The sequence below is a fragment of the Trichoderma virens genome (genome assembly GCF_000170995.1).
Source record: "Trichoderma virens Gv29-8 chromosome Unknown TRIVIscaffold_4, whole genome shotgun sequence".
NCBI lineage: Eukaryota > Fungi > Ascomycota > Sordariomycetes > Hypocreales > Hypocreaceae > Trichoderma > Trichoderma virens.
In genome coordinates, this window is record NW_014013745.1 from 25,769 (window position 1) to 40,509 (window position 14,741).

Sequence of the window (14,741 nt, forward strand, 5' to 3'; positions counted from 1 at the left end):
ATCACTCCGGGCACCGTTCGAATTTTGTTTATTCCACTCCAGGCAAAAAGCCGTGAAACCGAGGGAGAACACTGAGTGAAGCCGCCCCTTCCATTCCCATGAACAATATTCGACAAAGAACCCCGGCCATCACGTCTATCATTACGCCGTTGACGACACCAATCCTAGTGCCATACCTTCTAATAATTTTTTCTAACGGAACCTGAAGCATGCCGTCAAACCCAGTGCGCCAAATCAATACCGCCTCCCGCCTCCATCAATGGAAACAAATTTAGAGCAGAATTCGGATCGCTGTCGTTGCCGACGATCCCATCCCAGAATGTAGTGTCAGGTGTATGCAGCATCGACTCCGACAGTCCCAGGAACACGGAATCCATCTCGCCCAATCGTGGAGATGGCCCACTCGGTAAGCCTTGGTGCTGTAGAAGCGATCTATCCATCGAACTGCGGCTCCTAGTCATGGTCGTATCCGGTGTGCTGACTCGCAAATCAATATCCCTCAGCGGTGCCGGAGATTTATTTAAAGGAGATCTTGCATCAGGTGCCACCAAACCGAACAACTGACTCGAATTTTCTGTGCGTCGCATCCGTTCTTGAAGATCCTGCCGTTCCAAATGCTCCAATGCTGTCGTGAGCAATGACTGAGCAATCAAGGAGTATTGCCGGGCATGGGCGTCGTTCTTGGCAAAGTGATCCATTGTTTGTATGGACATTCGAGTATACTTTTCCAGTATACGGCCGAATCCGCCCAAGAGACCAACTCCAAGAACCAACGAAGCGGCAAAAAGCCACGATCTACAAACTATTAGTCCATAATTCTGTGCCCGAAATACACTGAGATTTATATTACTCACACAAGTAGAGGAGCCTTCCCCTTCAACACACCCCTCTCGATCAAATCCAAGACCGGATCCACCATCAAACTTGCGGCGTCGATGCATGCGTCTGCCAACTTTGATCTTCCTGATGCCAATACCGGTCTGCTAGGTGCAGCCGAGCCATCGACGAGCCGCTGAAATAGCTCATACATCAAGAATGGCCGTGAAACAAGCATCACCGCATAGTAGTACGATGATAGCACCTGGCAGGCTCCTGTGACCTGAGCTTCGTTGCGAGCGGCGGGCTGTGCAATGACTTCTTTCAGTAGACTGAGCCATCTCCCAGACCACTCACGCAGCTTAAGGGATATCCCTTCAGTCAACTGCATAGAAATCTTCTTACGCCCGTATACTTCCAAGATGATGTATTCTAGTATAAGGAGGATCTGAACAGAGGCATTGAGCAGGTCAAGCACCTCATTTCCATCAGTGCCTACCGCGCGGTAAGGAACCGTGCAATCTACATCCGAAGTGGCGGGAGGGCGCCCCATGGAGCTGCTGAGAAACAGGTCCAGCACCCGTAGACTTTTCCACAGTCGGTCTCTCTGCTGGTGAATTTCGTGACCAAATCGGGCGTTTACCTCAGTTCGATGGAGGCCAATTGAGTAAGCGGCTCTCGCAGCAATGCCAAAGAAGAGAAAGGCTCCATTGATCTGACAGGAACACAGCATGTAAACCGTAACCAAGATGAACGCTTGCACCGTCTCAACACCAAGACTGTCGCTCAGATCCGTGTACGCCAAATCGCGAGCATACTCGAAATACTGCTGAGACAGCACGTCGTCATCCGCCTGTAGCCCGATGGCAAGAACAAGAAAGTGAATAATAGTCGTCACATTATCTGGCTTGTGGGTCAGATTCGCCCATATCATCAAATCATCCAGCAGCTTCGCGCGGTCAAACAAGTCCACTAAACTCGCCGTTGTCGATAGATACGCCGAAACCGCAGGCGTAACGTCCTCAGGCCGGACTTCGGGCATCCTTGGATCTCTTAATGACCTCTTGGATTGCCGTGCCGGCGCATTTTCCAGGACTGAGAATCGACTCGTTTGCGGTGCAAAGGCATTCTGGCCTACTCGATTGGTCACAAGCCTGCGCACCGATTGGAAGAAGGACAGTGGCGCACAATCCCCGATAAAGGTCAGTTTTCCATGAGCGTCACACAGCAACCGAGCCTCTCGCGGCACTTCGGTCTCGTCCTCAGCCACGGACGACTCCTGAGCCTGGTTCAACGCGGATGCCGACGATAGCAGCCGGTGCCGCCTCTCGCTCCCCATTGCCGGAGACGACACAGAAGCAGGCGCAGACGCAGACGCAGACGACACACCCATCCCAACCACCGAAGACACGCGCCTCGAAGTCGGCGTCTGAGTCGGCGACGGCGACCTCACCGACGAAGCGTCCCTGGTAGACCGATCCCTATCCCGATCCCGCGACTCCCGCACAGACGGCGGCGGCGACCTCGGCAGCTTCTGCGACTGTCTCCGTCTCCTCTGCGGCGAGTAATGGCACATTTGTGCCCTCTGCCGCGCAACACAGAAGCCGCACGGCAGCTTCCCGTCGCACTTGACCTTGCGCGCCTTGCACCCGTCGCAGGCATTGGCGATGCGGCTGCGGATGTAGCGAACGGGCTCTGATCCCGAGCCATGGTCCATGTCCATCTGATAGCAAGGGAGGCGATTGATGCTCGTAGCAGTCTGGATTGGCCAATGCGACGCTGCGGATGCACGGCCGACAAAAAACCCAGTCGCCAGTGGTTTGTTCTACTTCTTCAAGGTGTAAAAGGAGCGGGACGGCGGATGACGGAAGTGCGGATGTCAGAGTTGCTAAATTCTGAGGTTATACGAAGTTGATGGACGGTGGACACAAACCAAAAAGCGGAAGCACTGTGCTAAGACAGACAAGTTAGACAATTTTATACCGTGTGTATATCATCAAAAGCATACTGTAATGCTCAAGGAAGCCCCTCGCCAAAACTGTCTCTTCAATTGCCAAACATGAAGCAGGGCATAGCTACGGCATATATACAAGTAGATTAACATACAAGATTATTACTTACCTAGGCGAGACAAACTCAATCACAGGTATCAGATAAATCGTACAGTATTCATATCATCATCATCAATCTCAACGTGGGCAAAAGAGGAACGCCTAAAAGGAAGAAACACAAAAAGGAATCAGATTTCTAAGCCAGCTCTATGCCACTCATATGCATACAACAAGTCATACACAAAACTTTCGGGCCCATACGCCAGTTCCATGGCCCAGTTGTTCTCCCAGACGCCAATACTCATATATGTCATGTCGTGACCAGAGAAAATGCAGCATACCGTAACGCCGTTTGTTGCTTTATCGGGTGAAAACACAAAAGAAAGAGAAAAGACCAACCCTTGAAGCAGAATATAGAGCGCTGAAGAATATTAAGGAACAGGCAATATATAAAAAGAAAAGAAAGCGATCGCCATCAGTATAGCCGTCATCTTATCGGCATACCTCCTCGGCTATCCAATCTTCGGTGTGCAGAAATACCTGCGGCGGCAGCGCCCGTCGCGACGTTAATTGTGACATGGCGAGGACCCTCCAGGCCAACTCCGTCACGTTGGGCCGCACCGAGATTCTCCAGTCGCAGGTTACCCCCCATGTTCATCCGCCTCGCCTGGCCGGCAGTGAGGTGATTGTCTGACATTAGTTCTGGCGGTGAGCACAACAGCGGCGGGCTCTTTCGGAGCTCCAAGCTTCCCCTGCGAATGCGTGAGATCCCGTGGGTGGTTCTGGCCAATATGGGCATACTGGATCGTGAAGGTGGTCTCTCGGTGGCAGCAGGGGCGATCGAAGTCACCCGTCTGGCAACAGGGACTGAAGTTTGGCCCACGAGGCTCATTCGCCGGGGCTTCTTCGAAGCAATCACGCTACGAAGCTTGCGCATATCAATCGCGCTAGACTCAGAGTCGGATCCAGAGGCTTCCGGTGGGTTGTTCTCATCCATGACCGACTGCAGTTGGTGATATTGGGGACTCGGCCGGGGAACTTTACTAAAGGACAGCGGAGATGAATTGTCGGTCTTGGTGCCATCTACAGATCTCAAAGGTGGCGTTCTGGCCACATCGGGAGAACTCGAGGAGCGGAGATGCATGCTCAAAGTAGGGGGTGACGAGGACACAGGCAGGCCACTACCTACAGATGAGAATCGCGTACCTCTTGAGAGGAAGCCGGCTTGAAACCTACCGGGCTTAGCGATTGAAAGGCTCGGCGCGTCTGACATCTCTAGGCTTATCGAGGAGTCATCGTTTGAAGCATCATCCTTAGTGGCGCTGCTGAACTGCGGCGGGGAGGGAATCTTGCTCTTAGCTACTGGCGATGGCTGCGTAGGAGGAGAGCTGAAAAGTTTCTGTGGTGTCTTCTCAAAGTCCTCCAGCGTTCCGTCCTCCGTCTCATCGTCCCTCCACCTGACCCCTCGGGACTTGACTGCCCGTTTGACCGGCGTAAAACTGACACCCTTCTTTGGCATGCCGAGGGCCTTACGCCGTCTCGGTGATGACTTCATGGGGCTTGCAAACACATGTTCGTTTTGTACGGCCACAATGGCCGGAGGCACAAGTGGTCTGTAGCCAGGCAAGGACTTCCTTTTTCTTAGCGTTCGCCGTGTTGACGGAAGAGCGTCGGGCATAGCAGCCAGAGAACCATCTGGCTTGACCACTTGGGATGCGGCGGTGAGGCCAGTCTGGAGCAGGCGAGAAATGGCCTCTTTGGCGTGCGCCACAGCGCTGTCTTCGCCCATCATCATGACTCCAGAAAGGGAGGAAATCATTTCAAACTGGGCGGTGAGAAGCATCTGCATCATCGCAGCATCACCCGCCTTCTCCTGTTCCAAAACTTCGCGATAGGCCTCGCGATTGAAATCGGACTTGAGAAGTTCAGCCTCGCGTGTCAGGCTTTCAATTTCGCCAGTATCAGCACCCTCGGCAAGCTCAAGTTGTCTGATGCCGTGAGCCAAAGCTGTATCCAGATGGCGCTCCCAGGCCGATTTATCCAGCTTTTGATGAATATGGTGTCTGCTGTTCTCCAGCTCCAGAAGAATCCCCTGCGCAGTTTTTCTAATGGCCGCGAGACTTTGCGGCACTTCTGCCCCGTCCTCCCTCTGGCTGTCAACAGCATCAAAGGCTGCAATCCACGCAGACAGCAGACTGATGCGCCTCTCAAAATGCTTCAGTTTTCTCATAGAGGTGATTCGCTCCTGACGCTCGGCACCTGCATTATCATATGCAGCCCGAAGCCTCTGGGCGGCCTCTCTTGCAATGCCGTCGCGCTTTTCGTACTGCTTTCGGAACTTGGCGAAGCTAGCCTTCTCAGACTCTCTCTGCTGCGCTCTCAGCTCGTTGATCAACGCCATTTGCTCGTCAATCTTGATCAAAAAGTCTTTCACGTGGCGGTTAACATTGAAAACATTGCGAGTGACCTTGGTCTGGATGTTCTTGGCCCTGTTGGCATAACGCAAGGTGTTTTGGGTCTCATCGTAGTGAGCACTCGATGGTGAGACGCAAACAATCATGACAGTCTTGCAGTTGCCGCCCAGAGAGAATTTGAGGAGTCGGGTAAGCTTGCTGTTGCGGTACGGCACGTGTGTCTTTCCTCGTGGATCGCAGAGAGCGTTGATGCAGCCTCCCAGAGCGAGAAGCGACTTGTTGATGTTGGCACCCTCCGTCAGGCGCTCACCCCGATTTTTTGTGACGGAAGCACGTTCGGAGCCCGCTAGGTCGATAATGCTGAGAGTCGCCATCGTATGAGGCTCGTTGACGTCAGCATTCCTGTCCTTTTGCGCAATGTTAATCTGGAGCACGGCATGGGATCGTGACGAGGTTGCGTTTGCTTCTGTTGGTGATACGGTTCGATACTCGTTGCCCTGGACAATCATGTCCATGACCTCTTGGACATCTCGAGGACGATGGCTGGTCAGGCCAGGCACAGCAACTGCCTGGTTGCTGTCCTCGCGAAGAGGCAGGCCAGCCTTGCTGCCACCGGGCACCAGCAAATCTCGGATCGTTTCGTTGTAGATCTCCAGGTAGCTCAGCGACAACTCTGTCGACTTCTCTTGGCTACGTTCCTCGATTTTCTCAAACAGCTCTTGCATCGTCAGGAAGATAATGCCTGGATGCTGTGCTGTGCCGGTGATTGTATGTGTCTTGCCGCATCCAGTTGCGCCGTAGGCAAAAACAGTCGCATTATATCCATCCAAGACGCTATCAAGCAAGCCTCGAGTCGTGCCTTCGTACACCTCGGCCTGCGTTGTGTTGTCGTCAAACACTCGATCAAAGGCAAACACTTGATCTTTTACTTTTTTCGAGCAGGGAACGACGGTTCGGGAGAATTTCTGGACGGGGCTTTCCTCTGGTGGATCGAATATTCTGTGGCAGAAACAAGAGTCAGTCGATGGAAACCCCCACCAATGGCGTTCGGTAAGGATGCATACAGGCAACGATCATCGATTACTTTGATCACATTTCGGATGCCTCGCTGGTGAAGTTTGGGAGTCGGTGCCGAGGCGAAGGAGCCGTCGCCGAGAAAAATCGTGCCATCGTCGTTCCGCTGCCTAGAGTGGGAGTCAGGTTAGCATCGATTCAATCGCCAGGAGTACCAAGCCCTACAATTGAGCAGCTTCCCGGATGGTAAAGGGTCGGACTCGGACTGAGACACTGTCAGTAAGCCGTTGTCTCTGATGGAATGGGCCATGCACATACCGGCCACTGTGATGGACGACTGCCCCGAGTCGGCCATGGTTCACCGCTTCCCTTGCTTGACTTCCTTACTGTCTCAACTCAAGGCTGCCCTGTTTTTTGAGGTCGTGCAAACTGTTGGATTGTTCGACAGAGGTTCAATTCCCAATCTCAACAGGTCGTCAGTGCGCACGATGTCTGGCCAAATCGGTGCCGAGCGATCTAGAAAATCGGTGACCAGGGGAGGGGGGGCTGGCAGAGCTGAGATGGAGAAATGCTAGCAGGACAAGAACAAAGACACAACCAGCCCCGGGATCAGATTAATACGAGCAGTAGTCGCAGTATTTCGTATGAGATGTCGAATAGTCAAACACAATGGCTGCAAGCAAAAATGCAAAAATGCAAAACGGAGAGAGCGAATGGCCCGGTTGATATCCCGTGGAAGCTCAACATGTACGAATAGGACAGGTCTAGCTGGAAAGTGACGTGCCAATCAATCGGGTTTATTTGTTGACCCTTGTCAGGAGGGAAAATGGCAGTGTTGTCGTGACAACGTCTAGCGTCACGGGAAGCTCCACCCGCACCAGCCTAGGAACAAAGTTTCGCTGCAAGCTACCCTGTAAACTCTGGAGATTTGCCGGGATTAGCTTCAAGAAGCGCCAAATCAACAGCCAAGTGCTCATGAGAAAGGCGGTCAGATGGATTACGTAGTATAACAGATATATCATCTTCAGTTGATGAAGTGAAGGTGAGGGCTGGCGGCGAGTCGGTGACGAGTAACGTGAGGAGTGATTGGACGCAGAGACGATGTACGTACTCCCTCTGCCGCCTTTTTACTCTCCTATAGCCTATCAGCTCGAAAATGACTGGCACACGTGGGGTGAGGCAACAGGACAGCATCGCACCCATGACATGGTCAGAACAGGGAATATGTAGATCGATTCGAACAGTAACGCGGCTACAGTACATCGACTTGAATATCTGGTATCTACCCCCCCTCCCCCCCCCCCCCCCCCCCTTTTTTTTTTTTGTACAGAATAAGCTTCATTGTTCCATTGCTTAAGTTCTTCGTCGATGCTGAATCAGTATGGGATGGGCACAACCTGAATATCATTTCCAGCACCAAACAACTGGCGCCTGATACTGGAACGCCGTCATCACACGCACAACGTCAAGAATCTTGATCGTCTAATCTACCCGTATAAAGCCAGACCTCGCCCAAGCCACCTATCCACTCGATACAAAGAGCAAGGAGCATTCGAAAGCTTATGGTTATTATCGTGACGTGGGAATCATCCTAATATCTCCACATCAGATCTACCCACATCAAAGTCTGCAGAAGAATGAAAAAAAATTCCGTTGTAGTATTATACACAATCCCTGACGCCTACCCTTGTGAAAGTGCCTTCAACCAGCATTTGTAAAGCAAGTTCTGCAGCTCGTGTACCCGTTCCCCATCTGAGAGGAGCTCTCCTTTTGCTGCTCAAAGTACCCAATAGCCTTCATGCACAGATATTAAGTTCCAACTGGCGGTATGTACGCATAGCGAGGCAGAGCTGCCATCTTTTCCTCGGGACTGAATTCCGCATCATCGTAGACCATCCGACCCTTTTTGTCCTTGTCTTTTTTGCCCTTGCCATCACCTGCCTCCTCACCCTCTTCCGGCCTCTTCTGCGGCTTGACACCAGCTTCAGCCATACGGATTAATTGATCAATCTCATCGCCAGAAGCGGTAGCTTGAGCTGAGCTACCCCAGAATCCGGCCTGTGTGGGCCGTTGGGGCAAGCCCGGTGCTCCAACCAAACCTGAAGAAGGTCGCGCCGGAAGAGAGTCTGCGGAGAATCCGTAAGCAGCTTGTCCATGCGGTTGTTGTCCAGGGAAGCCGGGCTGGTTGAATGTTTGCTGAGGGAAAGCTGTGCCTGTCTGCACGACGCCGTCCATACTCCCACCACTTGCTAACACCGCTTTTCGCTGAGCGCGATACTCGGCAAATCTCTTTAGGAGCTCCTCCGCTGTCTCAATCTTGATCTTCTTTCTTGGGTTCTTCGATTGGCCGGGCGGGGGATTGCCAGTGGCAATTCTGCGGTCCTCCTGCGCCTGGTAGAAGTTTTGGATGATGCGATTCCGATGCTGTTCGAGCACTTCTTGTGGAATACCCTCCATGCCGAAAATTTCGACCTCGAGTCCTTGTCTATTGGGCAGCGCATTTTCAACCTGGCTGAGCGTCTCTTTGTGAACCTGGTTCAAGTGGACGGAGAGACCTATGAGCGTGCCAATTGTTAGCCAGTCTCCTCTCCCTCGCTAGCGAAGCCGAATCAATTCTATCCGGTAAGAGTCGCACGATTAGAGACGTACCTCCCGCAGTGTTTAGTCGTCGGCCACAACGGTCGCATTTGAAGTGCTTGGCCTTTTGGTGGGAAATGAGGAGCTTCAGATCTTCGAAATCACGCTCGCCTGTGGAGGAGACAACGGTTAGAGGTGTGAAAGACGAGACGCCTCGGAGCAGAGGGATGGATTGTGCACACACAGTAATAACACCATGGTCGCGAGAGGATTTCCTCGACATCGGGATGGCCGCGCTTCTTTTTGCCCATCTTGGTGCACTGCTCTTGAAGCGGAAAACAAACAACGGATGCGGCGCGTGGATTGCCGGCTGCAGAACTGATAGCCCGGAGTTTGGACGGGAGCAAACGCGACCGAGAGAGAGTGCAATGCTGAGGATGGACTTTGTGCTGTAGCGGTTTGGATGTTGGAGCTTAGTGGTTGTGAGCTCACTGTTGGCTGCGGTGGATAATGGGCCGGTTGAATTTCGGGTACAGGTAGGCACATATCATGGGTGACTTACAGTGAGGTGCTCTAGCCTTGGGCACTGTACTGTAATTCCCCAAAGTGCCCAAGACATTACAGTTGAGGTAGAGGGAATACACCAAATATTTCAGTATGGACCTACCTTATCAATGGAAGCTGAGTTGTTCATGTTCGGACGGAGTGCAATTGCATGCATGGGCTCTTCAAGAGAGGCCACAGGTACCTGGCACCAGACTCCAGCGATTCCAGTTCAAGTGTCAGTGAGATGGATGGAGAGGAAGCACTGCTACTACCTATCTGCTACCCACTACATGTACATGTGCCTTTTCTGACGACCTCGCTTTACACGAAGAAAGTCCATGGAGACATCTTAGCATTTTAAGCATGATCGAAACTTGGGAGGAGGGTTTTAAAGCATTTTCTCGTATTTTCTGCGTACCGCAGGAAATTCACCTCGAGACCTACAAGAGACCAAAGGATCTGGGAGTAACCCACGACTTGATGACGATAACGAATACTTTACTTAAGATACCCGTGCACATGTTTCATCCATCTTGTATTGCTAATGCCCTAGCAACATCCATATTTGCTCAATTCCAACAGTATTGATCCCACTGCAAGCCTTCACCAGGCCCTAATCTTCCAGAGACAGCCTCAAGATGCTCTTCTACCGTTAGCAATAATTGGGTCAGACAGAGACAGACAAAGAGCGTTACCACTTGATGGCTCTCACATGAGAGTACATATGAAGCGACTATTTTGTTCATTCTTATGAGTTCTTGCAGCTTGCATCATCAATATCGCCAGAAAGCAAATTCCTTCGCGCATTATTATATGTGGCGTCCAAATCATCGGCCCAGATCCATCGCATTCGATCCTGCAGAGTTTGTTTTAGACGTTCCTGAAACATCGAATCTTCAAATGTACCTGATTTAATGTGTAAGTTATTTCCGTTCTCTCTCGATGTTGCCTGTACTCTCTGTGCCCGGGGAAGTCGAACTAATTGGTAGACATTTGTCAACCAATCATCTAGAGTGCGAGAGCTTGGGTCATTCAGATAGTCCTTCAAGCATTGCCCGAGGATATACCCATCTTCTATGGCTTGACCAACGCCAGCACCTCCTAACTGTCAGTAGATGATGCTCAATATGTCTTACAACGCATACCTTGATGGGGGACCATAGCGTGGGCTGCGTCCCCAAGCAGTGCTACTTTACCATTCGCAAATACCCACTTGTCACAAAGAGGTCGATCATACAGGATCCATTTGAGTGGATTTTCGTCCAAATGTTGAATAAGACGTTTAACCGTAGGGTCGAAATCCGAGTAATCTTTCTCCAGATCGAATCTGTCCCCTCTCAATGTCCAGCTTTCCGTCTTTCTCTTAAGTGATTTGCCATCAGTCGCGACGAATGCTCCAATATTCAACAAAGCTCCATCGCTAACAGGGTAGACAATAAAGTATCTGTTGGGACCAACCCAGATGGGTGAGTATGTGTCTAGGGGCCACCAGTCCTTGACAGCAGTCGTTGGAACCAAGCCTCGATATACAACCATCTCTCCCAGTTGGGCATTATCGTTCTAGTAGAATTAGTTCTCAATGTAGTGTTGCATGCGGCTTTGGTAAATGTAGCGTACATGGTAGTTTTGGCGTATACGAGAGTGAATGCCATCAGCTGCAACCACAAAGCCTGCCGTAGCCATTGTGCCGTCTGCAAAATTCAGGACGATGGCATCATTATTATCCTAGCGCTGTAGTATTAGATACAATTTACAGCAGTCTTCGGCGCGTTAAACGGTCTTACCTCTATTGTCATGCATTTTTTGTTGGGATGAAGAGTTGCAGCTGCTCTGTCTTTAATCGCACGTACGAGGAGAGCCAATAACTCGGCTCTGTGTACCGGAAGATGTGATGGTTCGTCACCATCTGCCTTGATTCTCACAATCTCTTCACCATTGTCGTAGCGCCGAGCCGACAACCAGATATCAGTCTTGCCCGCTATCGCAAGGATTTGTTCATAGAGTCCAATTTGTTTGATGACTCTCAGAGTATTTCTGCCAAGGCTGACACCTGCACCAATCTCTTTATACTCTAGAGCCTGCTCATAGACATCAACTTGAAGTTCACCTTGATCGCAGAATGAATGAATGCAGAGGGCTGCCATCAGACCACCAAGTCCTCCCCCGACGATGGCAACTCTCAAAGTCTTGGAGGGTGCAGACATTGTTGTAAATTGAGATACTTGTCACTTCAGTTAAGGGTTGTTCTTATTTGCCTGATGGTCGATGGTAGCACAAATAACGTCTGTGAGTTTTGAAGAGAGAGGGGCCTTTTATTACAGAAATACATAGTTGTAGTGTAAGGTACCATACTGGTCCTCGAAGGGTCTTTCCAAGCTCACTGTATCCTAGAAGCATCCTCTTTGACACCCAATTCGGCTTCCACGGCGCTACCATATCCATATTTACCTCGTATACCCCCTGTAAGTCTTATTACAATCATGAACGGCTTCTTCGGCATCTGAGAATACTCGTTTATATGGTGGTTGGACTCGTCATCATTTCATGAGCCCGATGTCCACAGTGCTAATGTACGATTCTGCCTTACAAGTACTATAATTGCATTACTTGCTCTGATAATCATCTGCAACTACGATTAGAAATGCACACTTGAACTAGCGCTCCATCGAAAATACCGATCATTGACGTATCTCTGCAGCAAGGACAGCCGCTCCAACAGGAAAGACAGCCGATAATTCTGCCCGCTACAAGAACTGTAATAACTACGTTGCTCTCTCTAGCAGTAGGTCGATCAATAGTATGGAAGGCGTATCAACTCTTACAAAACACTCAACACTGTGGTTACACTGGCTGTAATACTCATTATAAACCGCAATTAAGACATATTTATTTACAACAATAGCCATCTAAAGGTCAATCCTATAGAATAAATGTTTCAGGTCGTTCTTTAGGTTGTAGTCGAAAGAAAGCCTTCGTAATTAATCCTGGGAAGCCAGAGTTGTGCTGACCCATAATTATCTCCGTGTGGATTGCGATAGCCTTCGAATCCGGTACCCATGGTTGTGTGAATAGACTCACGTGTAAGCTGTAAACCTCGCAGCGGGCGGAGCTTCGATTAGAAAAGAGCATGTGTTCGGATTCATGTATGTAGGGGGCTAATTGTGTTCAGAGGCGAGACGTAGCCCAAGACCACCCTGTTGACAGATCACCTGAGACACATTATGCAGCTATGCTAGGATTGCTCACCAACGTATTAGCCTTTAAATGAACCAGGAGGCGAAATAGCACTCTTTGGAAGTATAAAGAGGATGGTGATCACCATTGAGACTTGACTTGTCATGGTCTCTTCACTGCCTTATTCTGGCTATCATAATATTCTCACAAAATGGAAAAACAACTTCGTCAGCCTGGGATTTTTGGGCAGCTCGGCTGGGATACCTACACTGTAGTTGTTCTCGGGTTTCCAAACCAGCCTGGAGTGCAGCAAGATGAGGTCATGACGGCACTTGACAAGGCTGCCATGAAGCTTCTGGAGGCTTTTCCATTCCTCGCCGGTCAGGTCGTCAAAAGAGGGCAGTCAGCTACGAGATCCGGTAGATATGAAATCATTCCGTATCCGCCTCATGATGGAAAATCTCCCGTACGCCGAAAAGACTGTACCGAATTATGCCCTTCTTACGAACAGATCCTCAGCGCGAATGCACCTTTTGCCATGCTAGACGGCGATGTCCTATGCCCCAAGAAAGGCATGGGCTATCAGTATTCTGAAGAAAGCGAGCGACCAGTCTTCATTATACAAGCCAATTTTATAAAAGGAGGACTGCTTCTATGCTTCGCGTCTATGCACAACGCTCTTGATATGAACGGACAGGGCATTGTCCTCAAGATGTTCGCTACCGCTGCACGTGGGGAAGAGCTGGATGTGGAGCTGGTAAAGGCAGGGAATCGAGACGCTGACACCATTGTGCCGCTGCTGAAACCAGATGAGATTGGCCTTGATCACAGTGACCTGAGAAAGCCATCATCCTTGGGGCAGTCAGGCCATCACGGCGCACCGGGTAAAGCTCCGTGGAATTACTGGCGCTTCCCGGCCGATAAACTTGCAAAGCTCAAGGAAATTGCTTCGACTGGGCGTACTTGGATCTCTACAAATGATGCTATTACGGCTTTCTACATCCAGCGACTTACTGCGGTCCGCTTGGCTGCGAACCGCGTGGCAGCAAGCGAAGATGTTCACTGCCTTCGAGCAGTTGACGGGAGACGAAAGCTAGATCCACCAGTCAGCGAAGGATATCTTGGCCATCTATGTGGCCTCTCTGATACAGCTTGGCCTACGGCTCGTGAGCTTGTTGATGGTTCGCTTGCCGATGCTGCTATCAGTATTAGAGAATCACTCAACCGGATTGACGACCTCTATATGCGCAGTCTCGCGACGCTCATTAACAACACAGAGTATAAGACTACAATCTTTTATGGAGCCAAGAAGAGACTTGGAAAGGATATATTAATCTCATCGTGGGTGCAGCTGCATTGGCTAGCGAGCTGCAGCTTTGGTGCGGCGATTGGCGTGCCCGATTTTGTCCGTAGAGCTAGGTTACCGGAACTTCCAGATCTAGTGTACATGATGCCGAAGAATAAAGAAGGGCACATGGATCTTGGTATGAGCTTGTTTCACGAGGATTTTGTTGGTCTAGCGAATGATGCAATTTGGAGAGATTTCACTGAGTTGATCGGCTAGGATGTGGGCAACAAGACAAAAAGCATACAAGAAAACTAAACCGCTGTAGTGCATGTTTAGATAGATTGAGAATGCTAAACTATACGCTTTAAAAAAGATTGTTGAAACCTAAACGAGAAACCGCTTCGCGGCCATCTTTTGCCATAGCTCTGTTGGGTGAAAGAAAGCTTTGCTGTAACCGTAGTATACGGGCTGACGATGCACTGAATGGACACAGCCGCGGAACAAATACGGCGCATGTAATAGCCTGGGAAACCGAGGTTGAAGAGCGTCTCAGACAACGAGAAAGACACAGAGCCTGTTTCACGGAGTGTCATGAGAACCTGAGTGTCAAGCTGTCAAAGGGAGATGTTCTTTGAGAGTTCACCATCGTAGGCTGGAGTATTCTAGAAGGCGGCCTCCATGCGGCGAAGATCGAGAGACAATTGTTGAGCGGCGAGCAAGCCATTACAGCTTGAATCCTAATCTCCACCATGTCGTAGAAACATCGCCGACGTACGAGCGTCACGTTCGAAGCGGAATGCCCGCTTTGTATGGCGGCACATGCCTGCAGTAATCGAGTATAGATCAAAGTATAATGTTCGC

The 14,741-nt window shown here is 50.4% G+C and overlaps 5 protein-coding genes across 5 annotated transcripts; 1 reads left to right on the plus strand and 4 right to left on the minus strand.

Annotated features, from left to right (window-relative positions):
* Nucleotides 1-215: 215 nt before the first annotated feature.
* Nucleotides 216-2,533, minus strand: TRIVIDRAFT_30358 (uncharacterized protein; the record flags this gene model as incomplete). The annotated part of the gene is made up of 5 exons (XM_014102936.1): nucleotides 216-419; nucleotides 483-795; nucleotides 855-923; nucleotides 1,029-2,095; nucleotides 2,219-2,533. The coding sequence occupies 5 exons, from the start codon at nucleotides 2,531-2,533 to the stop codon at nucleotides 216-218; spliced, it is 1,968 nt and encodes a 655-aa protein (XP_013958411.1).
* An 821-nt stretch (nucleotides 2,534-3,354) lies between these two features.
* Nucleotides 3,355-6,650, minus strand: TRIVIDRAFT_146529 (uncharacterized protein; the record flags this gene model as incomplete). Its single annotated transcript, XM_014102937.1, has 4 exons — nucleotides 3,355-6,280; nucleotides 6,346-6,465; nucleotides 6,521-6,568; nucleotides 6,610-6,650. 4 exons carry the CDS (start codon nucleotides 6,648-6,650, stop codon nucleotides 3,355-3,357), a joined length of 3,135 nt encoding a protein of 1,044 aa, XP_013958412.1.
* Nucleotides 6,651-7,848: 1,198 nt separating this feature from the next.
* TRIVIDRAFT_71606 (uncharacterized protein) lies at nucleotides 7,849-9,252 on the minus strand (the record flags this gene model as incomplete). Its single annotated transcript, XM_014102938.1, has 3 exons — nucleotides 7,849-8,850; nucleotides 8,945-9,043; nucleotides 9,117-9,252. 3 exons carry the CDS (start codon nucleotides 9,181-9,183, stop codon nucleotides 8,105-8,107), a joined length of 912 nt encoding a protein of 303 aa, XP_013958413.1.
* A 1,288-nt stretch (nucleotides 9,253-10,540) lies between these two features.
* Nucleotides 10,541-11,622, minus strand: TRIVIDRAFT_146135 (uncharacterized protein; the record flags this gene model as incomplete). The annotated part of the gene is made up of 3 exons (XM_014102939.1): nucleotides 10,541-10,978; nucleotides 11,036-11,143; nucleotides 11,203-11,622. 3 exons carry the CDS (start codon nucleotides 11,620-11,622, stop codon nucleotides 10,541-10,543), a joined length of 966 nt encoding a protein of 321 aa, XP_013958414.1.
* A 1,181-nt stretch (nucleotides 11,623-12,803) lies between these two features.
* On the plus strand, nucleotides 12,804-14,156 carry TRIVIDRAFT_61007 (uncharacterized protein; the record flags this gene model as incomplete). Its single annotated transcript, XM_014102940.1, has 1 exon — nucleotides 12,804-14,156. One exon carries the CDS (start codon nucleotides 12,804-12,806, stop codon nucleotides 14,154-14,156), a length of 1,353 nt encoding a protein of 450 aa, XP_013958415.1.
* Between the last annotated feature and the right edge of the window lie 585 nt (nucleotides 14,157-14,741).